This window comes from Hyphopichia burtonii, assembly GCF_001661395.1.
Source record: "Hyphopichia burtonii NRRL Y-1933 unplaced genomic scaffold HYPBUscaffold_5, whole genome shotgun sequence".
NCBI classification, from domain to species: Eukaryota; Fungi; Ascomycota; class Pichiomycetes; order Serinales; family Debaryomycetaceae; genus Hyphopichia; species Hyphopichia burtonii.
The window spans coordinates 947,766-969,897 of NW_017963732.1; the positions used below are offsets into that span (position 1 = coordinate 947,766).

Sequence of the window (22,132 nt, forward strand, 5' to 3'; positions counted from 1 at the left end):
TAAATTCTTCCAATTGCTTATCTTTGGAGAGTTGAGGATCATTGAAAGTGAACATATATTTGAAAAATTGCCCTTGTTGGTGATAAATTTATTATTGATTGTGAGTAATGATGATAATATCATCTTTAACTGTTTTTTGTTACACTCTACCATTCTTTCAAAAGTGTTTCACATTATATTGATTGACAGAGTTGATTATACTCAAATGAAAATTTGGAATAGACCAAACGATGAAAATTTTACGGTTTTCAGTGTCTTGAAAAGTTATACCTCTATATTTGGTCTAGTTGGGGCTAGTATAGTGGTTAATTTTCTAATTGCAAAGTTTTTGGCATACGACGTTTTCCAAGGAGTCAATTCTGTGGTTTGTTTGCTTATCGGATTTCAATTTGCAATTCAAGGTGTTGAAAGTTTAACTTATTTTGCCAAATTGATATTAAACGTTTATGAATTGATTGAATTTAGAGTCTTTGTGGAATCTTTAGGGATTGATTTAGATGATGATGATATGGATGATGATGATTCAGAACGTGTTTGGGAAAACAAACCTTATTATACTAAAGTTATTGATATTATTTCTTCCTCTTTAAAACTGATTTCTTATGTGAGTTTTATTTATCTTCTAACTTTTAATTCAAATTCCCTTCCTTTATCAATGCTTCAAGGAACTTTCTCCTCGATTAAGCTGATATACACTGAAGTCAAACAGTTGATTTCTTTTATAGAATCAACTAAGCGTCTCGATAGCCAACTTAAGAACGCAACCGCTGACGATTTGGCAGAATCTGATAATTTGTGTATCATTTGCCGTGAAGACATGTTTTCCATTGATGAGTATGAAGCTACCCATAATAAGCAATTACCATTAAGAAAATATCCAAAGAAATTGAGATGTAAACATATTCTTCATATGGGCTGTTTGAAAGACTGGTTGGAAAGATCAGAGAATTGCCCATTATGTAGAAGAAATGTTTTCACTAGTGGTCCTGTTCAAGAAGAGCCTGAAGCTTCTCAGCAGGATAATACACCACCTCCACAACAACAAGACTTGATGCAAGAACCTCGACCTCAACCTGCTCTTCAACCTCAAGGGGCATCGCAAGATTATCAAGAAATATTTGAAGATCTCAATATTCCTGCTGGAGCACCAACTTCTGTGGGAGCGTCCTCTTCCGGATCCCCTTTGTCTTCGGTTTCACTCAATAACTTTACGATTAATCTTCCCCGTGGTGCTTTTATTCCGCCTGACTGGGCTGTCTTACCACTTTCTAAAAGATCTGCTAACTTCTACAATGTTCATCTTTCAAGGTCTGAATCCGCTGCTTTGAGAATCACGGATGAACCTGCTGATGCAACTCCATGAAATAATGCGTACTTAACTTTTATATGATTAACGATAAATATACCTAATGTTTATATACTTTCTGATGTAGAATTATTCGAAATCGAAATCAAAATCCATCAGTTCAATATCTTTTGGCATGATTTGTCTATCAGTAATTTCATCCCTTTCATCCTCATTATCTTCATTACCTGGATCATCAGAAAATTCCAGTAAATCATGTGCTTCGTCTTCATCATTGACACTTTTATTGATGGCGAAAGAATTAGCTGTCATATAAGCAGACTCTTGATTATCAGAATCAGATTCGGATTCGGATCCATTATCACCTCCATCCTCAATACCAATTTTCTTCAGCAATCGTTTCATTTGAGAAATCACTGAAGGTTTTGGGTACTCTAATCCTAACTGATCACATGTTTCCAAGAGCTGTGTAATTGACTTCTGATTCGAGAGATACAACTTAGATATTGACGATTTACTATTAGTATCTAGCGGATCTATATTAAACTTTGCATCTTCTATTTCCTCTTGTTCGTCATCATTAACGTCGAAAAGCTTTCCATGATTCATGAACTTAGTAGCTAACCTAGAATTTTGACCCAAAAGATACAAGATCTTGAAAAAATAGAATATTCCATCACTAGTGTAGGGAGGTTGCAAGAGAAATTCCTCTAACCTCTCGTTAAATTTAAAATAATTCTTGTTGCACATCAAATTCCAAAGTGATGTTATTGCAAATAGTGGACTATAGGTTTTTGAACCTGATCTCCAGTTAATAGCTGAGTTTGACTTTCTTTGTTGGGCACTGGTTGGCCTGTAAGGTATACCTGTATATGCATAGAAAGAAAGAAGCCAATCAAAGAATTTTTCATCCTTAAATATTGTTGGTTTCGTCCCATCCAGTGATTCACTTTGTTTCCCTATAATTATTTCAATCCCAAGGGGCCAAAGGCTTCGTATATCAACATGAGGTATTCTTATTATTACACAGAATATACTATATGCAAGGTTCCAATTCTTTTTCATGATGTTTATATGTAAAAGAGTGGTCAAATTATTCACGTGTTGAACCGTGGCAGCTGGAAAGAGTCTATATGGTATTTCATTGGATTCTGTATTATGAACCGGTAGCATCTCTAAGCCTCTTGACCTTATAAAATGATTCACTTTTGTCCATGATGAACTGTCATTACCATTTGTCATTTCTTTTAATTTTACTTCAAAGGCTTTCCCTTCGGATACTTCCTTCTCTCTCTGCTGCCTATCCCTTTCCCTTTGCTCATCTCTTTCGGTTTCATTAGCTATATGGCCATACTCTTCTTCATCTAGGGTATTATTATTAGGCAGGTCAGCCGAGTCATCCTCAGTATGTTCATTTTCTAACTTCTTGATTTCTTCTAAAATCTCAATCTGAAGTCCATTTACATCAAGCTTATCAACCGATGACTTAACGTGTTCATGCCATATCTCAAAGGATTCTTGAGGAGCAGCACTGTCTTGAACCAACCATTTCCTTATCTTTTTCAAAAGTTTTTGTTTGTTTTTTTCACTTTTTATGATCTTCTTTTGATTTTTGGTTACTTTATTTGACTTTATTATATGACTTAAATGATTCAACTCGATGAATCTTGCTTCTAGTTTATTGAACTCAGTTTCTTTTTCATATATGATATGTCTGTGGACTTCTTCAAACATTCTATAGCATTCTCTGGTAGTATTTAGTCAACTTCTGGGAGTGAATCATAAGCGATGCGTTTTGTTTTCTAATGCTTTCGAGGGAAAAAAAAAAATCTACAGGTACTAAATATCTTGAATACATGAATATAATTACCCTATTAATGAACTATATACAGAAAGGGCCCTAGTAATAGGGGAATAAATAGAGTAAGTTCAGGATAGAATTGTTAAGTATACGTATTTATATCATAATCTCGTACTAAAAAGGTTCCTTAGCTTAGAAACCCATACCTGGCATACCACCGGCTGGAGGAGCAGCTGGAGCACCCTTTGGTTCAGGAGCATCAACAATGGCACATTCGGTGGTAGCTAATAAGGAGGCGACACCACTAGCATCGACTAAACCGTTTTTAACGACTTTGAAAGGATCAATGATACCAGCAGCAATCATATCGGTGAAAGAGCTCTTGGAAGAGTCGTAACCAACGTTGAAGTCAGAGTGATCGTAGATTTTACCAACAATGACAGCACCTTCCTCACCAGCATTTTCGATGATTCTTCTAGCTGGTTTAGTGATGGCAGATTTGATAATTTCAACACCTAATTTTTGATCAAAGTTAGCAGCATTAGCTTTAACTTCATCCAAGACTTTAGAAGCTTTAATTAAAGCAGTACCACCACCTGGTAAGATACCTTCTTGAACGGCAGCTCTAGTAGCATTCAAAGCATCATCATATCTATCTTTCTTTTCACCAACTTCAACTTCAGAAGTACCACCAACTTTAATGACGGCAACACCACCAGATAATTTAGCTAATCTTTCTTGAATTTTTTCTCTTTCGTATTCAGAAGTTTGAGGATCTTCAATGGCGGTTTTAATTTGATCGCATCTAGCTTGAATGTTATCTCTGGAACCTTCACCATTTAAGACAACGGTATCTTCTTTGGTAACGGTGATTGAACCACAAGAACCTAATAAGTCAATGGTAACATTTTCTGGTTTTAAATCTAATTCTTCGGTGAAAACAGTACCACCGGTTAAGATGGCAATATCACCTAAAGTATTTTTTCTGTTATCACCAAAACCTGGGGCTTTAACCGCACAAACTTTAACTTGACCTCTCAATTTATTCAAGATACAAGCAGCTAAAGCTTCACCATCGATATCTTCAGCTAAAATCAATAACGGTCTTCTAGTTTGGCTAGCTAATTCTAAAGAAGGTAAAATATCTTGAATTGAGGAAATTTTCTTTTCAGATAATAATAATAAAGGATTTTCAAATTCAACTTTACCAGATTTAGTGTTGGTGATGAAATAAGGAGAAATGAAACCACGGTCGAATTTCATACCTTCGGTAACTTCCAATTCATCTTCTAAAGTTCTACCTTCTTTAACGGTAATAACCCCTTCTTTACCAACTTTTTCCATAGCAGAAGCTAATAAGTCCCCAATGTGGTGATCACCATTGGCAGAAATGGTAGCAACTTGAGAAATTTCTTCAGAAGTACTAATTTCTTTCTTATTTTCTTGTAAAAATTTAACAACGGCTTCCACGGCGGCTTGAGAACCTCTTCTTAAATCCATTGGATTACAACCGGCGGCAACGTTTTTAACGGATTCAGTGAAAATAGATCTACCTAAAACAGTGGCAGAAGTAGTACCATCACCGGCAGATTCATTAGTTTTAGAAGCAACTTCTTGTAATAATTTAGCTCCCATATCTTCAAATTTATCTTCTAAATTAATTGATTTAGCAACGGTAACACCATCCTTGGTGATTTTTGGAGAACCAAAGGCTTGTTCAATTAAAACATTTCTACCTTTTGGTCCTAAAGTAACGGAAACAGCATCAGCTAAAGTATTAACACCTTTTAACAAAGCGGCTCTACCTTCAACACCAAATTTTAATTCTTTATGAGAATAGTTACGAACTAAAGAAGCAACGCTTTTCTTAACGGATGGACGAGTAGTTCTCAACATGCTGACTATGTTTATTTGTTTAACCTAATTGAATAACTTTTATGAAAAAGCTAAAATGTTGGGGAAAACTAGTTTATATAATCCGGAGATTCGTTTCTTTCAAAGTTTTCCACAAAATTTTCACTTTTAAGCAAATCTGGAAATTCGGTCGGAATCTTTCCAGAAAATTCCACAGTCACGTGATAATCCAATTTCGGTATTCACCCGTACATCTGCTGACTTTGGTATGCACGGATGTTTTTTGTTTTCTTGGTGTACTGGTGTTTGTCCTGTGGCTGCAACTTCCGGCTGGTCTTGTTGCTTTACCATCCCAGCACGAGGTAGAAGGACGGAGCTGTAGATGGATGTAATGGCTTCTGAGATAGTTCTTTACTGCAAAAATCTGTCATGGCAACTCCTGCTAACGCCATAGTGCACATTATTTGCAGTCAAATAGGAAACTCGGTAACAGGAACAATACAAAAACTGTGGTTCCAGGTGATAGCCCCTTTGCACAGATCGAGTTGATCCAGCTATAAAGGTATAGGTATATGGGCCTGAGTCTAATGGATGAGCTTGTCGAATTAGACAGCATGTCTGGGCAAGAACGGACGAAGCTACTTAAGCCGTCAGCCACGGTCAGCACGATTGAAATAGATGACGATGTTGATAGATCTAGCTTAGCCTACAAGTTCAAGTTGTTTTGGAACGACAAGCTAGATAAACCCCCTCAGGAACAGGAGTATATCAGCAAGCTCGATGGGTATTTGACCAGCTCGGTCTGTTTAGGGTATTTTGCAAAATCACTCCTTACATCGAGTATCACCATATCATTCGTCAATGGAATGGATGTTTTCTTCGAAATGGATAAGAACCAGTATAATATCTTGTTGAGTTTATGGTCAATATCTTATTTTGTGGGACATTTGGTCTTTGGTAAACTAATTGCTAAAGTTAATTTACGCTACTTCCTTGGTTTCTTACAACTTTCTTGGACTTTAATTCTGTTATTGCAATTTTTCGTGACAACCCTTGGTCAGCTATACGTACTACGTTTCCTCCTTGGCTTTCTACAAGCCCCGGTTTTCATAAGTTTTGAATATTTACTAGGATCCTGGTGGACTAGGAAAGAGTTGAACAAAAGATCAACCCTACTAGCAATATCTTCTTCAATGGCCCATATAATTGCCGGCCCTTTACAGCAGTTTGTTATCCAACAGTGTGAAACCAAGCATTCGAGAACCCCTGCTTTCAAATGGTTATTCTTAGTGGATGCCTCAATCACTTTCCCCATTGCAGTTTATACTTTAATTGCAAATCCTAATGTTCCCAAGAACTCAACTAATTTTTATTGGACTTCTCAAGATAGACTGATAATGGGTTTGAGAAAGAATAATATGGGATTGAATAAAGCCAGAAACCAGTCTGCTACCTGGTTCATCTGGGTATTTCCTCTAATATTTTACGCATTCAATAACTCTGATCATGCAATTGGTCAACCAACCTTCATAAGTTGGATGAAAATCGACTTGAAATTACCAAATTCAAAATATAATATCTATCCTTCCTACTTAAAACTTACTGGTTTGATTTTGGCTATATTGGTTGGATATTTGTCCGACTATCTTGGAGGTCAAATGAATCATATATTCATTCTGATATATTTCATATCAATGGTGCTTGGAACTAGCTTATTGGCCTTTTGGAATATCCCAACATGGTTACATTGGTTTTGCTATATCTTCATTAGTCTACCTTCTGGCTGGGTCCAGCCTCAAATATTTTCCTGGGTTAACAGAGAATTGGTCGGTGATGACGAAAAAAGATCTTTGGTGGTCATGCTAACCAACGTACTAGCATATGTGATTGGAAGCGTCGTACCACTATTTGTCTGGAATACAAACGATGCTCCCGAGTATTTCGTTGGTTTTACCTACACGGCTTTCTTGAGTCTTTTTGGGTTAATCATGACTTGGGTTGCTGTACACTTTAGTAAGAGGGCTTTTCATTACCACGTTGTATGATAGACTATCTAATACACTTTTTTCAATTTTGCAAAGCTTTTCATCTCTGCGTAGATTTGTAAGTTAAATTTTGTTTGTTTTTTGCAGCAAAATCTACAAATTGTATGAATTTCTACCAAAACTTTACTTTTTGAATAACCTAAAAAGGCACACGTCCTTGACTTTAAATCAAACCTTCTAAGTAATTATATACCCCGAAATATACTTCATCAGAGTATTTCGATACGATTCGTCAAATTTCTTACTTATAGTATTGGTGTACGGATGTTGCTGCACAGATGTCGTCCTACATCACTAGTCTTATGTTGATACCATTACCCACAAAAAATACCCTTCGTCTACGGCCATATCCAGCATAAAGCATGATTACCCGTCCGATCAATAATTATTAAGCTGCTGAGAGCGATGCTGAGTACGTTAGTGGGAGACCATAATGGAAACCATCGTGCTGTAGACTCTTCTTTTTTGCCAAATTTTTCAATCTCGATCATATTTGTGGAAGATCTGGGGTGTAATGACTCGGAAAGGGATCAAGGCAAGATGTGGTTGTCTTATTTGTGCAAAACCATTGTGCTTTCACTTGCGAATATCCTTCAAAGACAAAAAATTTCCAATTTTGCACCCAAATAACTGAAATGGGTATGTACTTGAACAGCTATCCAGTGTTACATGATCTTATTGTACTCCTAATACTTATCGAGTGATGTTCATTGAATATACAAATTATACTTAAATTGAATTTTCCAATTTCTGCAAAACATCCAAGTCTTCTATGAACTCTTCATATTCTTTAACATCAAGAGAGCCCAAAGGTGGTCTTGCATGGGTTGAGCTACCAAAACCATGAATTTCTTTAAGAGCATGCTTGACTCCAACAACATTAAGCTTCATAATCATCATGTCTGCCTTTGTGACTAAATACTGCAACTGACTAGCTTCTGCAAGATTACCTTCGTGGAATAAATTGAATAACTTAACCATTACTTTTGGGAAAATAGCCGATAATCCATCGATTGCTCCATAAATCCCTACCGATAACGATGGAATCAATACTTGTCCTAAACCGGTGAATGGACGGAAGTTATCTTCTTCACAAATAGCGACGTTTTTACCTAGTAAGGCATATTGATCCAAATTGAAGTGAGTAAGTTTAACCCCAACAATGTTTGGAACTGATGCCAATTTGTGGTACGAGTCAATCGAAATCGTAACTGCGTTACATGTCCCAGGATAGTTATAAATTATTACCGGTAATGCTGAGTTATTAGCTACTTTGGTGAAATAATCAACTATACCTTGTTGACTTATCAAGTTGGGTCCAAAATAACCGGGAACCAATAATATAATAAAATCAGCACCCGATTCAGCTGCAAGTCTGGATTCAATTAAAGTTTCTTCAATATTACCCATTGGTGGAGCACCAGCTATGATTTTGAAATTCTCGTCTGGAATTGCCAGTCGAATCCCCGAAACCAACTTGTTTCTTTCTTCTCGAGATAAATGTGCAGATTCCCCCATTGAACCAGCAACAACCAACCCATTTATACCTCTACCATATAAGAATTTGGCATGCTCAATTTGAGTATCCAAGTCTAAGGAGTCATCCTCATTAAAAAATGTTATAATTGGTGTATATATTCCCTTGGGGATTACCATTTTTGCTGGAACCGTCATTATAGTTTGTCATCCAGTTTATTGAAGACCATAAAATTCTTTTAAAGTCTCTATAAAGAGCTTTTATACTATTTTGCTTTCCTTTTTCAAACAAAGATATAAGGTTTTAATGCTGAATTTTTTTTTGCAATCGGGTGCCTCCACCAGAGAACAAGAGGAGAATTTTGCCCACCACCAGAAATCTTTCTGGTGGAGACATTGTCTTTTTGAATGCAACATTGGGCATTCAAAAGACCGGGGTAAATAAATCAAGCTGGAGCACGAACTGCTTAACGTAGAAATAGTTGGGGAAGAATCGAGTTCGTGAATTCCATGTGGATGAAAGGAGTGAAAAATTGATTTGGCTTAATTTTATGGCAATTGGAATTGATTGCAAAAAGTTTCTACGGGTCATTTTATATGGTAAAAATACAATTTATTAACATAGAAAATCATGAAAACACTAATACATCCATCTGAAGTTTGGATTATGTGGTCCGTCAGCAAGGTCAGCCGTAGGCACATCTTCAAAAGTAAGATCAACACCTTGTAGTCTATTTCTTCTTCTATTATCAAACACCATGAACGTATAGAGACTAAGAATTAAGACCACTGCAAGCCCTCCAAAACCAGCAGTTATTCCTAAGGCAGGAACGTACTTTGGTGCATCTTTAGCTCTGAAGATATTAGTTGAGATAAGTCCAGCAGCATTAGCCAAAGGTATACCGATGGAAGCCATTGCTAATTTTCTAGATTCCGAAGGGGTGTTATTGGTATACCATGAGGACGTAAGCACCGAGGAAGCGGAAGCACCTGTAGTCATCAAGAAGCAAGCAAAGTAAGCTACCGGAATGTGGTTAAGAGTATCAACACAGCCATAAACCACGAAGCCAATAAGAGTACTTATCACAGCAGCACACACAAACAAGGATCTAATCTTGAAGTAGTCAGAACCGATTGCAAAAAAAATCAAGGCCACTGCACCCCAGACATTAGGACCAACAGTGTACAAATTTGTTTGGGCAGTTGTTGGATGACCAAGATTCTGAACAATCTGTGGAAACCAATTATTGATTGAGTTCAAAGGAACACCAATGCAGACTTCTACTAGAAGCCATATCCAATACACGGGATGTTTGAAAACTTTCAAGGATTCTTTAAATGGAGCTTTGTCAGCAGTTACTGATTTTGAATCGGTTTCGATTCGATACTTTGCATATTCTCTTTCTTCTTCAGTAAATATAGATGTTTGCTCAATTGATCTTGGTAAAACCAAGAATGCAACAACAGAAAATATCAAGGTTCCTGCCAGCTCCACTAAGAATAAGAGTTGCCAACCATGGAGAACAGGGCTTTCCACTTGAAATAAACCATAAGCCAATAAGCCTGAAAAAGCATTTGCCAACGCAGCAGCAGAATAAAAAATAGCTACTCTGGTTGCTAACTCAGCCCGTCTATACCAACGGGATAAATAAAAAATAATACTTGGGAGAATAGCACTTTCAAAAGCTCCTAAAAAGAGACGACCGATTAAAAGCAGTACGAAACCATTGGTTTTATATAACGCGGTAGTTGCAAGAAGAGCAGTTATAGAACCAAACCCAAACATAAAGATAGGAATCATTCTAGCAGGATTAAACTTCTTCACCACAAATGATAAGGGGAAAGCACATAAAACAAATGGAATATAAAAAATTGATAATAATAAGTTCCATTGATTACCAGATATATTCAAATCCTCCATTATGGTATCGGTCTTAGCATTACTAATGTTTGATTTATCTAAACCATTGAAAAGATACACTATTGCCAACACTGGCAAAATAGTGAAATCTAACTTACGACAAATGGCTCTCTCTAGCTTTGGGTCCTTATATCTTGTATCCAAAGCTGGCCTTTCGCATTCCAGGCTAGAGAGAGAGGTTTTAGGTATGATATCCACCCCAGACTGTTTATTATCTTTAATTGCACTTGACATTGTAGTCTCTTCAATAATCCACCAGCTAAATACAACTTCACCATTCTGTTGCTTATTTATATCAACTTTTTCACAACCAATAATGGCTATCTACAATTATCTGCGAAAAAGAATATATGCATTTGATAAGCGTAGTGCGCGTAAGATCTTTATCTCTCCACTCTAAGATTGCAACCGACCCCCACCAGGATATTCCCCTGGTGGGGGGCCACCATCCACCGATATCTTTTTGCATTTCGTTGTCGTCAACGTATTCGTTATTATAAAGGATATAACAAATTCTTTACTTTGCTTGAAGTCTTGCTCTCTATACTGATAAGTTATAATATGCCTGCTGAAAAATTAGAGTGGTCTAGCATTGGTGGTGTTGAACATCCTGTTTTAGGTCCTGCCTGGACCTCTAACGGACATGTATTTACCAGTGGTATCGTTGGTCAGAATTACGCAACTGGCGAAATACCAGAGAGTATCGAGGAGCAAACTGAATTGGCAATTGCTAACGTTAAGAACGTTTTAGAAAAGTCAGGCTCTTCTCTTCCAAAAGTTTTCAAAGTTATGATGTTTATTGCTCATGCTGACTACTCTCAAACTGTTAATAAGATATACGGTGGTCATTTCCCACAAAAACCAGCCAGAAGCTGTGTTATTGCTGCTTTCATGGATGCCAGAATCAAAGTCGAACTCGAAGTCATTGCCACTAAAGACTAACTATGTACTTATTAATGAAATGTTATAGCATTAATCCTCTGTAGAATTTGAAAAAGTCGAAACTCGTAAAAATTCCGCTTCAGGAAAAGACTTCCGAAAATTGGTCGACGCCCTCGGAAGTTTATTCGGATAAGACAGATTTATATAGTTGCAAATTTAAATGTTTATTATAGCTTTTATTAAATTGACTACTTTCCCATTCTCTAAAGCTAGTAAGCTATCCTTCTGAATGATTGTACCCCCTCAGCTTCTACAATTAGAAGGTCAGGCTAATGTGTTCTTTCTCCAATAGCGTTTGAATAAAAGCACTTCAACAGTCAATATCATCCCACTTTGTATTTAGGAGAATGCCAACATGCCTAATCTTGATAAACCAACTACCAATATCTTCTGATTCTTCCAAGCAAACTATGGCAGAATGACTTTGGACGAATTTCTCCCATGAAAGTTCTATCTCTTCGGTGATCTTTTTTTCAGAAGCTGTGATATTGTATGTCTCTTGTGGAATTAAGTATAAATACCCTTTTTATTTCAATATCTAGGCTCTGTTCGCTTATCCCTATACTCGAAGCACTTTCCATCCAGTGCGTGCCATTGAAGATACCAAACCTCCAGTAAATGGGAAGAGTATCGGCAAACACCGTCAGTATTTAAGGAGCATAATTGTTAATATCATCAGTAATCCATCTGGCTAAGCAGCCATTGATTATTTTGTCAAAGTCCACCACATTGGGTTTTACCAAGCTGAATTTGCCAACTAGTGACGTTGGAATACTAATGTGTCGGCTACTTGCACTTTCTCTTCCACGCCAGCATCATTGAAGTACAGTGCTGCGAAATTGCAAGTACTCATGATACAAAAGAAGACGTAAAGAACATTAAGTCGCAATAGAAGAAGCTAGTAATTAAAATTGAAGATCATGATTTATATCATCTTTTCAACATCTTCCAAACCTGAAGAAGGGAAATAATAGCCGAATGCAATTAAACTAATGGAAATGAATACAGAGTATCACAAAATGAAGGAATAGGTGTAACATCCAAAAAGTTTATTATGAGCTTTTATCCCTTGGTCCTTTAATACACGAGAGCCAATACGTTAAGGTAGTTGCTCGCAGGATTAATTAAACACCTGAGCTAATATTATGGCGTTCCCGAAGATAATCAAGGATACATTCTTTTGTGTTTTGATCGAAACTACTTAAAAAATAGGTACTAAGTTCAGACAACAATGTCTCTCCTTGTTATTTTCTGTATAGCTTGAAAGTTTAAATCAAGCAAACACTTCTGACACTTTTCTTTTCAATTTCACCTTTTGCAGCCAAAATTGAAAGTGAAGACACTAACTCTAATATTATATTTCTAGACTAGTGAAAAGTCAAGCTGTTGATTCTATATTAAATCACCAAGAAGTTCGACGAGACGAGATTCCTGCTTTTAGTTCACAGTAGTACCATCACCTTCTACGCATAAATTTATTCCATAGCAAAATGCTTAAGGGTATCATATATTTTATAATCCGTAGCCCATAATTCGAAGCTGCAAAAACCTGAATCCATGGAACACCTCCACTTTCGAGGTTTAACAAGCTCGTCTTCTCAGGACACCAAATGGTTTTTCGAGGGTTTTTTCGAATCCATTTCCGATCTGATCTGGAGGGCACTTCCGGTCAACTGAAAATTCCGCTATCAGTTGTTAAACATACTCCATTTTTCATCATTCTATATACCACCCCAGATCCCCAATGAGACCAGCACCATGACTGACTGCCCATCAAGGAAAAGAAAAAGGGTATATGGAACGTTTGCTTGTGATTACCCTGACTGTGACCGAGCTTTTTCTCGTGCAGACCATCTTTCCCGTCATAAGCGTAATCATGACGTTTCCAGAAACTATAGATGTACCTGGCCCCAATGCCTGATGACATTTACACGAAGTGATATCAAAGACAAGCATTACAAAAGGCATTTGACCAAATCCAATAGTGAAAACTCGATACTTGAATCAGCCTTGGTGGATTTTGACGATTTGAACCAGGACGCAAACCCTTCTGAAAATGTACGATTCCCCAATCGTCAACTGCCAGAGTTAAATTTAAACACCCAGCCAAATATTGAAAGCCCGAATGTATTGAGTACCATTGACTCACAAGATTATCAAGATACTGATTCATTTCCGAGGTTAGGTAAAACATTATCGCCTTCAGATTTGATCGAGTGGCTATTTCACGAGGAAAACTCCATTCCATACGAGTCTGATGTTTTGTCACATCAAAATGGGAGCAAGGGGTTTGATTTCCTTGAGGTTTTCCAATTGAAGAATCATTCAAGCCAGAGAAAGTTGGTGTCTGAGTCACTAAGGGACTCTTTTATTACATTGATTCCGAGCTTAGGCTCAAATATAGACTTTTCAATTCCTAAACTTGAGCGTGCTTTAGAGATTTACTGGTTAATATATCACCCACAATATCCCATACTTCATCGTCCTTCATTTGCAACAGCAGAGTCAAATCCCTTATTACTACTTGCAATGATAATGTTAGGTACCAGCCTTTCATCATGTACCGGTAAATCAGAAGATTTTGAGAATCCAAATTTAATGGCAGATGAAATAGCGATCCCATTACGATGGTTAATCTTTTCTCATGGCGAATGCAAACCACCTGCAAAAGCATGGGTAGTTCAAAGTCTACTATTATTAGAAACTTATGAAATTACAAGCTCCAGCCGGTTCTTACATGAAAGAGCGTATTTGCATCATGGTTCAAAAGTACAACTTTTACGAAGATCGCCAGTATTGGGAGGGGATCATTCCAATGATGAAGTAGGAAAAAAATGGATAGAGGCCGAATCAATAAAACGGGCCACTTTAATGGCATTTTACTTGGACACTGTTCATGCCACTGTTTACGGTCATATGATAATTCTTTATGCCCATCAAATCAAACTTTCATTACCTTGTGAAGAAGAATTGTGGGAAAACGAAAACGAATACCCTTCCAAAGTTACTTCCCCTCCTAAGTTTCTATCTACATTGAAAAAATTGTTACATAGAAGGAAAGTCGAAACCGGAGCATTTGGTAAAAAAATATTGTTAGCAGGCCTATTAACCATCATGTTCCAAATGCAACAAAAAGACTTACAATTATCTTTTTTAGAATGGAATACAATGAAAGAATCTTGGAAGCAGACTATTTCTTTAGCTATTGATGTATGGAGAGTAGATATATGTACAAAAGATGGTTGTTGTGATACCTTGAATTCTTTAAAATTCCCACAAGAAGAAGTTGAAAAGCTTCCACCATCTTTGAGACTCGATGATAAACGATGTAAGTTTGGACTTTATCATATTTCACAAATTTACATGAGAATATCTCATTATGATTATATCATATACGCTGGTGCGCCTAGAAGAATGAATGTAAAAGCAGGAATGTCTCAGTATAAAGGAGTTGAAGCAAGGATTAATGACTGGTCAAATAGCATCAATGGTGGAGTCAGTGTTATCCATGCATATCTCTTTCTATCAGAAATGCTACTATCAGAAGATAATGATGATATTTCTTATAGTTATGACCCAAATGGTGATCCATTCTTACATAGAAGAAATATCATTGCAAGTGCTGTTTTAGTGATTTTTGCGTATAACTTTTCTTTGGAAGGACCGGAAGCTAATATTTTCGATAGAATTCAAGGAGATTATTATCCAGACAAGGAAGACGCACATCTGTACTTAAGAAGGATTAAAAAAAGTTTATCTAAACATGGTTCATTTAAAAACCTTACTAGCTCGCAATTCCACGATTCTACAAAGTTGCATGCAAGTTATCTTGCAACCATTCCTGGTAAAAATAATATAGTAGGCTTATTAAAGTTTTTTTACAAAGCTTACCGAAATTGCCATTGGGAAATTGGTCGAGAATATTCGAATTTATTTAAAAATTGCATGGAGCGGTGTTTAGGTAGAGCTAAGATTACGTGTGAGACTATGTATGATACAAAGCTTCTTTAATTGCCCTTGTTGTATCTTGAACAAGCTGTTTACCTTTGGTTAAAACCAGATCCATAACCATGACTGGATGTGGAACGCCGGGATAAATGATTATATCTGAATTAACTCCATTTTTCTTCAACTTAACATTGTAAGCTTCAGCTTCAGATCTTAATACGTCACAAGCTGCAGCGGCTATTAGACAAGGTGGGTTTTTCTTGAAGCTTTCATCAGAGTAAAATAAAGGGGATGCTTCTGGGTTATCATGGTCTTGTGAATTAGGTAAGTAGAGTTCTCTGTACCAAAGCATTTTTTCAGCAGGTAATTGAGGAGTGAATTCATTTTCTCTCCAAGAAGGTTGAGTTTCAACAGTAGCGGTGTTATCAATAACTGGAACCACTAGTAATTGCAAACAGATTGGAGGAAGCTCTGAGCCAAAGTTAGAGAACTTATGTGAAACAATGGCTGCTAAATTCCCACCGGCAGAACTTCCACCTACTGAAATTCTCGAATTATCAATTTTCAATACTTCAGGCTTTTCATAAGCGAACATGAGAGCCTCAAAAGCATCATGGACAGCTGCTGGAAAAGGATTCTCTGGAGCCAATCTATAGTCGACCGTCATCACCACACAATTTGAATAAGAAGCAACTTTTGTACAATAACTGTTCTCTGTAGATATGTTACCTAAAACATGACCACCTCCGTGATACCAAACAAACAAGGGCCTGTTATCTGAGTTTTCCAATGATGCCGGAACGAAGACTCTTGCCGGAATTTCTTCACCCAGGGTATGCTTTCTGGAAATTTTAATATCATAACTGGAAACATCCAGAGCCAATGGAGTTTGACCCGGAATAACGTTACCTCCCTTTCTGGTGACTTCGAGCGGAGTTCTATGGGTGTAAAGAAGGTTTGAATTTTGAATTAAATGCTTTTCAAAAAAACTTGCATATTCTGGGTCGATTCTTTCACTTACTGATTTATCAATTTTGAATGGTGGTTCAGGAATTCCTCCCGCAAAGGAATAATCAGATTGAAGATTGTAAGATGACATTGCTGGTGAGTTACTTGTCTGCTTCTTCAGATAGAGAATACCGTTGGTATAAATACATGCTAGTATCTATGAATAATGCTATCGGGTCGACTTTGGTCCGCCAAATTCTTATCGTGCCAGCGGTGGAGGGTTTGAATCCGAATCGATCGCTTCCCCCTCGATTCAGTGGAGGGCATCTGAGTCTCCCCCATAACTCAAGGGACATCCACCGCATGCCCTCCACCGGGGGGTGAGAGAAAAAAGATGCTGCCAAATCCAAAAGAAAATTTGATACGACAAGACGGAAACTGTGCGGGAACCTCATTCGATCTTCCGTCGAGGAATTATAAATTGAAAAGTGAATCCCAATAAACTGATCTATTCGGAGATTTAAACCGGAAGAGAACATGAAATATCCATATCAGTTTGGGGGGTTTCCTAGCAAGGAAGAGTTATTGAAGGCCTACGGAGGAAAGTCAGTTCAAGACTTGCCTACGCCATCTATTTTGATTGACGAAACCGTCTTCACAAGAAATTGCAGTCGAATGCTTGAAAATGCTAAAGAATTGAATGTTGACTTTCGCCCACACGTGAAAACACATAAGACCTTAGAGGGAACTTTATTGCAACTTGGAGAAGCATCCAATCATAAGACCAATAAGATTGTTGTTTCCACATTGGCAGAAGCATGGGGGTTAAAACCTTTAATTGAGGAGGGAAAAATCAAGGATGTTTTATTTAGTTTACCGGTGGTACAGTCTAGATTAGAGGAATTAGCAGAGTTATCTGAAAACGTTGAAAACTTAAGATTAATGTTGGATAATGTTGAACAATTAGATATTTTAAAGAACTTTCGGGTTAAAAGGGGTGAGATGAAAAAATGGTCAATTTTCATTAAAATTAATATGGGTACTGATAGAGCAGGGTTAATTAATGATACCATTGAGCTCCAAAAGACATTAGAGTACGCATTAAGTGATGAAATTAAAAAGCATGTTCAAATATATGGTTTTTACTGCCACGCAGGTCATTCCTATAAGTCTAAATCAATTGAAGAAGCTAAATCCTTCTTAGTTGAGGAGATAACCCACGCAAATAAAGCTGCAAAAATGGCTATTTCAATAGACCCTTCCTTACGATTGCAGTTGTCAGTAGGGGCCACACCTACTGCTCATTCATCAGCAAACTTTAAAAATTTATTAGATGGAATTGATCTAGTTGGACAAGTAGAGCTTCATGCAGGAAACTATCCATGTTGTGACCTTCAACAAGTATCAACCAATTGTATTGGACAAGAAGATGTTTCTTTGAAACTTTTAGCGGAGGTTGTCAGTAGTTATCCAAAAAGGGGTAGCACATTACCAGGAGAACAGTTGATCAACGCTGGTGTCATAGCATTAGCCAGGGAACCAGGTCCAATGAAAGGATTCGGGAAAATCATTTCCCCTGAATTGTACCAAGATTGGATCGTTGGACGTTTAAGTCAAGAACATGGAATTCTTGAGCCTACAAGAGAAGGTGTCAATTTCATTCCTTTGGGTACTAAAATAGAAATTGTACCGCAACATTCGTGTATAACTGCAGCTTCGCATACTTGGTATTTTATAATTGATAAAAATAACAAAGTTAAAGATATATGGATACCACTTCAAGGTTGGTAATTAAGTACCACGCTAATTTTCAATATACAAATCAATAGCCAATAGTGCACTATGTAATACCCCACGGGTTAATTAGTATATAAATTGTCTCTGAACTCGAGATTCTTGCAAGCCACCACTTACCTGTCGGTAACTGCCGGGTATCAGCCTGTTATCGATAGCAAGGAGTGATTTGATTCGTTGAAAAGTGTTTGACAACAATTTAGTGAGTGATTTGTTAATGTGCTTTGACGTCAAATTACGAGGAAAGCCACGAAAGTTATTCTTGGCAACGTCTTGCTCTAACTGAACAAAAAAAAAAATAAAATAAAACAAGTAAAAAAATATAACAGGTCAAAAAATAAAACAAGTAGAGAAAAAAAAGAATTATCGCATTAAGAAACTCACAGAATAGGAACCTGTACGTCCAAATTAGACACAAAAACGCTTACAACTATTTTATTCACATAGACAAAGATGAATAACAAAGGGATATGGGTGAAATTTATAAACAACTTAAAGTTGACCAAAAACCGTGGTTATCATAGGCCAAAATTGAAGTACCGAGTGCCTAATATAAATAGAATTTATTAACTTCCAAACTTGGGCTATCGGGCGAAAAAAAATAATCGGGAAGAAAAAAAAAAAAAAAAAAGGACAATCGGGGAATGTCCTGCAGCCTGGTACTTGAAGCGAATCACTCTCGGGGAATGAATCACAGTCACTTTTTGTTGAGCACAATCACCACTGCATCGGTAATTGAAAAAAGCCTTGTTCCTGGTTTGAGCCCTTCCTAAAAGTCCTAGTCTCAGCCTGGGAGTTCATTCCCCTTTCTCTAGCTTCCCCAACAAATAGTATGTAGCAAATACCGATAAGCCTTGCTACAGATATGCTGGAAGTACGGGGTATTTGTTTGTACTCTCTTTCTTAATGACCGTATAATAATAATCTTTAGCTGCCTAGAACCTGCAGTCACTCATTAATTTCATTTTACCGTTTCTTGTCTGTGATTTTGAAAAGAAGCATTGAATGAAGGTTACGTGTCTTCGGCATTCGGGAATAGACACCGCCCGATTTGGAGTCGTTTGCATGAAAGCAATAACGGGCCGACTTCGCATCAAAGTCTAGAACAAAAATAAAATAACTTGAATACAGCGCATCGTATTTTAAACGGTGTACCATCCGCTTCACACGTGCCAAGAAAAATGGGATTTGACTAGTTTCCGCAGCCACTAAAGGTACTGTGGGGAGGTTTATGGAACATTAGACTTGTGGTTAATGAAGATAGAATAAAGAGAAGCTAGAAAATCACGGTCGATTGGTCTTCTCTAAGAATAGCATCCATTAGCAAGAAAACCGGTAAAGAATGTCGACTACGCGCACAGGCTGAGCGTACTGCCGATGCTTCCTGAGCCTGTTAGCATAGGCCGGTGCAGCTTCTTTTATTTTTTACTTTTTATTGTTTTTTTTTTTTTGCTAATTTTTTACTTCAAGCAATACCTTTTATTTTTTATTGTCCTTCAAGCTTTTTATCTTTTTTGGAACAACAAGTGCGGGATTATTTTCTTTTTTTATCTTATCCACTTAATTGACGTATTTTTGGAAACTTCCTTTTAAAATTCTAATTGCACATTTGAATCACCGATTTTTTTCTTGGCTGAGCTACATCACCGAAGTATTTAAATTAGACATTTGCTACAATTTTCGTTTGTAGATTTATAAATAAATTTAATTTACTAAGATTACATACTTTGTTCAATTCCTTCTTTCGTCTATTTAAGTTCGGTTATATCCACTTAATTTCCAATCACCTAAGCTTAGTATAAATTTTTAAAATGTCTTTCCAACCAATTTATCCATATTATAATCAGGATTATCAACAGCCACAACTTCAATTACCAGTTTATCAATATGTTGATAATAATAAGTTACCTTCGATTAACTTACCATACCCATTTCCCCAACATCAACAACAACAGGCTACCACCCCAACACATTTAGCACCAAGTTCATCACCAAGTCTTCAAACTGGTGATTACCATCACCAACAACCCCAATATAATCAATATAATCATTTTTTGCATCCTCAAATGCATTATGATACTCAACATCCGGTGTTGCCTCATCTTTATAATTATTCTCAGCAACAACCAAAAACTTATCCTATAAGTCCTGCTTCATTACCTGCTTCACTTAATGATAAAGAATCGAGTTCATCACCAGAAAAATTACCAATTGATTATTCTTCCATAGTTAGTTACACTATCAGTCCAAGCTTGAAAAGACGTCGAAGATCGACCAAGAGTAATTCAAAAGATATTGGCGATATGCAATATTCTTGTCTGCAATGTTCAAAAGTATTCCAAAAAGCTTATAATTTGAAATCTCATATGAAGACTCATTCAACCGAAAAACCTTTCAAGTGCTCTATTTGCTCAAAAGCTTTTGCAAGATCTCATGATAAGAAAAGACACGAATTACTACACGCTGGCAAGAAGAATTTTAAATGTGAAGGTTTCTTAAAAGATGGTAAAACAAGATGGGGTTGTGGTAAGAAATTTGCTAGAAGTGATGCTTTATCAAGACATTTCAGAACTGAAACTGGTTGGTTATGTATTAAACCTTTAATGGATGAAGCTAAAACTTTAGATGCTCAAAAAATTCCCAAAACTGAAGAATTTTATGATAACTCTAATTTCATTAGAAGATTAATTCAGAAATAAAACACCTCCCTATTCTGGTTGAACCGATTTCTTATGACCTTATGATATGCATTTATTCTTTTTGTTATTCCTTTTTTTAACCTCTTTCCCGTTCCTTTCTTGCTACATGTTTTATTTATTTTCTTTTTTTTTTTAAAACTTCAATTCGTTCGTTTACATTTATTGGGTAGTTACTGTTATAAATAGATTAATATGATGATATTCAGTCTTGAATTCGTTTCTGTAGGTCTTAACTTCCGATTGCAACCGATCCAAAAAGACTTTGTAATCGCATTTCCGACATTGGGCTTCATGCAACTTATCTATGCGTGAATACATCCGGAGCAAGGGTAGCTTCCGTTTGCCCCAACCAAAATCAACTATTAACGAAAGTCCTTCCCTTTCGGTGTGATAAACGAAAGCTTCTCCCTTTTGGTATGATAAACGAAAGCTTCTCTCTTTTGGTACGAGTAGGTAGAGAAAACCAGTAGCAAAAAATCCATGAAAATACTGCAAAGAATTGAGGATAAGAGTTGCATTTCGATGAGAAAATAAAGTGACCTAACCAGTTGCATTTACAGTTAGTCAGCTTAGTAAATCTCTAGGATACTGAAGCAAAGTGGGGACTTAGCTCTCAAGGGACCCTTGGAAATCTTTTCATCACGGTTAAAAAGGTCAAATTTGCCGGTCGCTATCGAAGGAGTTCATGCATAAGCTATGTAACATTGGCAAAGGATTATTTGCTTTCCCAAAACACTACTTTTGAAGTCAACTTGTTCGCCGATTATTAGACCGTCACTCAATTCAGAAATGCAATGTTACGCCAGCATTCTTTTGAGATAACTGGCGAGGTGAGTTTAAAAGACGCAAATAACGATTAAAAATTTTCGAAGCTCAACTTTAGCCATTGTATTTCGTATTGATAAGCCTCCAAACATTCGTAAAAAACCTCAGCTGCTGGTATGACCAAAAAGGTCTTAACTAGGTGGTCTTTGCTAGGTTTAAAATATTATCAAAACTTCTTGGGATTTAGTGGCATGCCATAAATTGTATGCTGGACATACAGACCCCGAATTAGCGGAAACTGTGCAGTTCTATGAGTGTTGTACCAACGGTATTTGAATTTAAAGTGGTTATGGAGAACAGGCTTAGAAAAGGGCAGTCCAGCATTAGAAAAGCTATAGCTCATGATAGGCAATCTTTGCAAACTACGGGCTTAGTATTGACATGTAGCGTCCGGCCCCGAGCAGGTCTAAAACAACGTGTTATCTTACCTGTAGGGCTGAACACCAAAAATAAGTTTCGTATTGTCTCCGTATTCTAAGAAGAGAAAGAGCAAAGATAAGCTGATAATTATCAGGATAAGTGATTGCAAAATAATATATGAATACCCTTAGGGGGTTATACTCCTGGTGCACG

The 22,132-nt window shown here is 36.9% G+C and overlaps 14 protein-coding genes across 14 annotated transcripts; 6 read left to right on the forward strand and 8 right to left on the reverse strand.

Annotated features, from left to right (window-relative positions):
- The first annotated feature begins 187 nt into the window (after positions 1–187).
- Positions 188–1,422, forward strand: HYPBUDRAFT_153435 (E3 ubiquitin-protein ligase). Its single transcript, XM_020221547.1, has one exon. It carries the CDS (start codon positions 206–208, stop codon positions 1,361–1,363), a length of 1,158 nt encoding a protein of 385 aa, XP_020075803.1. The 5' UTR covers positions 188–205; the 3' UTR covers positions 1,364–1,422.
- Positions 1,423–1,435: 13 nt separating this feature from the next.
- RRN11 (Rrn11p) lies at positions 1,436–3,040 on the reverse strand (the record flags this gene model as incomplete). The annotated part of the gene is made up of 1 exon (XM_020219315.1): positions 1,436–3,040. One exon carries the CDS (start codon positions 3,038–3,040, stop codon positions 1,436–1,438), a length of 1,605 nt encoding a protein of 534 aa, XP_020075804.1.
- Positions 3,041–3,299: 259 nt separating this feature from the next.
- On the reverse strand, positions 3,300–5,003 carry HSP60 (chaperone ATPase; the record flags this gene model as incomplete). Its single annotated transcript, XM_020223634.1, has 1 exon — positions 3,300–5,003. The coding sequence occupies one exon, from the start codon at positions 5,001–5,003 to the stop codon at positions 3,300–3,302; it is 1,704 nt and encodes a 567-aa protein (XP_020075805.1).
- A 572-nt stretch (positions 5,004–5,575) lies between these two features.
- Positions 5,576–7,006, forward strand: HYPBUDRAFT_157860 (MFS general substrate transporter; the record flags this gene model as incomplete). The annotated part of the gene is made up of 2 exons (XM_020222317.1): positions 5,576–5,610; positions 5,662–7,006. The coding sequence occupies 2 exons, from the start codon at positions 5,576–5,578 to the stop codon at positions 7,004–7,006; spliced, it is 1,380 nt and encodes a 459-aa protein (XP_020075806.1).
- Positions 7,007–7,664: 658 nt separating this feature from the next.
- HYPBUDRAFT_153436 (dihydrodipicolinate synthase family protein) lies at positions 7,665–8,715 on the reverse strand. Its single transcript, XM_020221548.1, has one exon. It carries the CDS (start codon positions 8,678–8,680, stop codon positions 7,736–7,738), a length of 945 nt encoding a protein of 314 aa, XP_020075807.1. The 5' UTR covers positions 8,681–8,715; the 3' UTR covers positions 7,665–7,735.
- A 78-nt stretch (positions 8,716–8,793) lies between these two features.
- HYPBUDRAFT_217772 (uncharacterized protein) lies at positions 8,794–9,121 on the reverse strand. Its single transcript, XM_020223088.1, has one exon. It carries the CDS (start codon positions 9,072–9,074, stop codon positions 8,907–8,909), a length of 168 nt encoding a protein of 55 aa, XP_020075808.1. The 5' UTR covers positions 9,075–9,121; the 3' UTR covers positions 8,794–8,906.
- Position 9,122: 1 nt separating this feature from the next.
- HYPBUDRAFT_157862 (transporter of nicotinic acid) lies at positions 9,123–10,637 on the reverse strand (the record flags this gene model as incomplete). Its single annotated transcript, XM_020222318.1, has 2 exons — positions 9,123–10,529; positions 10,602–10,637. The coding sequence occupies 2 exons, from the start codon at positions 10,635–10,637 to the stop codon at positions 9,123–9,125; spliced, it is 1,443 nt and encodes a 480-aa protein (XP_020075809.1).
- A 327-nt stretch (positions 10,638–10,964) lies between these two features.
- HYPBUDRAFT_157863 (RidA family protein) lies at positions 10,965–11,345 on the forward strand (the record flags this gene model as incomplete). Its single annotated transcript, XM_020222319.1, has 1 exon — positions 10,965–11,345. The coding sequence occupies one exon, from the start codon at positions 10,965–10,967 to the stop codon at positions 11,343–11,345; it is 381 nt and encodes a 126-aa protein (XP_020075810.1).
- A 1,758-nt stretch (positions 11,346–13,103) lies between these two features.
- Positions 13,104–15,356, forward strand: HYPBUDRAFT_111433 (uncharacterized protein; the record flags this gene model as incomplete). The annotated part of the gene is made up of 2 exons (XM_020218831.1): positions 13,104–13,329; positions 13,498–15,356. 2 exons carry the CDS (start codon positions 13,104–13,106, stop codon positions 15,354–15,356), a joined length of 2,085 nt encoding a protein of 694 aa, XP_020075811.1.
- Positions 15,331–16,392, reverse strand: HYPBUDRAFT_110440 (alpha/beta hydrolase; the record flags this gene model as incomplete). Its single annotated transcript, XM_020218763.1, has 1 exon — positions 15,331–16,392. One exon carries the CDS (start codon positions 16,390–16,392, stop codon positions 15,331–15,333), a length of 1,062 nt encoding a protein of 353 aa, XP_020075812.1.
- Positions 16,393–16,778: 386 nt separating this feature from the next.
- On the forward strand, positions 16,779–18,032 carry HYPBUDRAFT_7129 (uncharacterized protein; the record flags this gene model as incomplete). The annotated part of the gene is made up of 1 exon (XM_020223635.1): positions 16,779–18,032. One exon carries the CDS (start codon positions 16,779–16,781, stop codon positions 18,030–18,032), a length of 1,254 nt encoding a protein of 417 aa, XP_020075813.1.
- A 2,069-nt stretch (positions 18,033–20,101) lies between these two features.
- HYPBUDRAFT_111012 (C2H2-type zinc finger protein) lies at positions 20,102–20,734 on the forward strand (the record flags this gene model as incomplete). The annotated part of the gene is made up of 1 exon (XM_020218803.1): positions 20,102–20,734. The coding sequence occupies one exon, from the start codon at positions 20,102–20,104 to the stop codon at positions 20,732–20,734; it is 633 nt and encodes a 210-aa protein (XP_020075814.1).
- A 90-nt stretch (positions 20,735–20,824) lies between these two features.
- Positions 20,825–21,404, reverse strand: HYPBUDRAFT_153440 (uncharacterized protein). The gene has a single exon (XM_020221549.1). It carries the CDS (start codon positions 21,250–21,252, stop codon positions 21,097–21,099), a length of 156 nt encoding a protein of 51 aa, XP_020075815.1. The 5' UTR covers positions 21,253–21,404; the 3' UTR covers positions 20,825–21,096.
- A 217-nt stretch (positions 21,405–21,621) lies between these two features.
- HYPBUDRAFT_153441 (uncharacterized protein) lies at positions 21,622–21,975 on the reverse strand. The gene has a single exon (XM_020221550.1). It carries the CDS (start codon positions 21,900–21,902, stop codon positions 21,726–21,728), a length of 177 nt encoding a protein of 58 aa, XP_020075816.1. The 5' UTR covers positions 21,903–21,975; the 3' UTR covers positions 21,622–21,725.
- Positions 21,976–22,132: the final 157 nt, after the last annotated feature.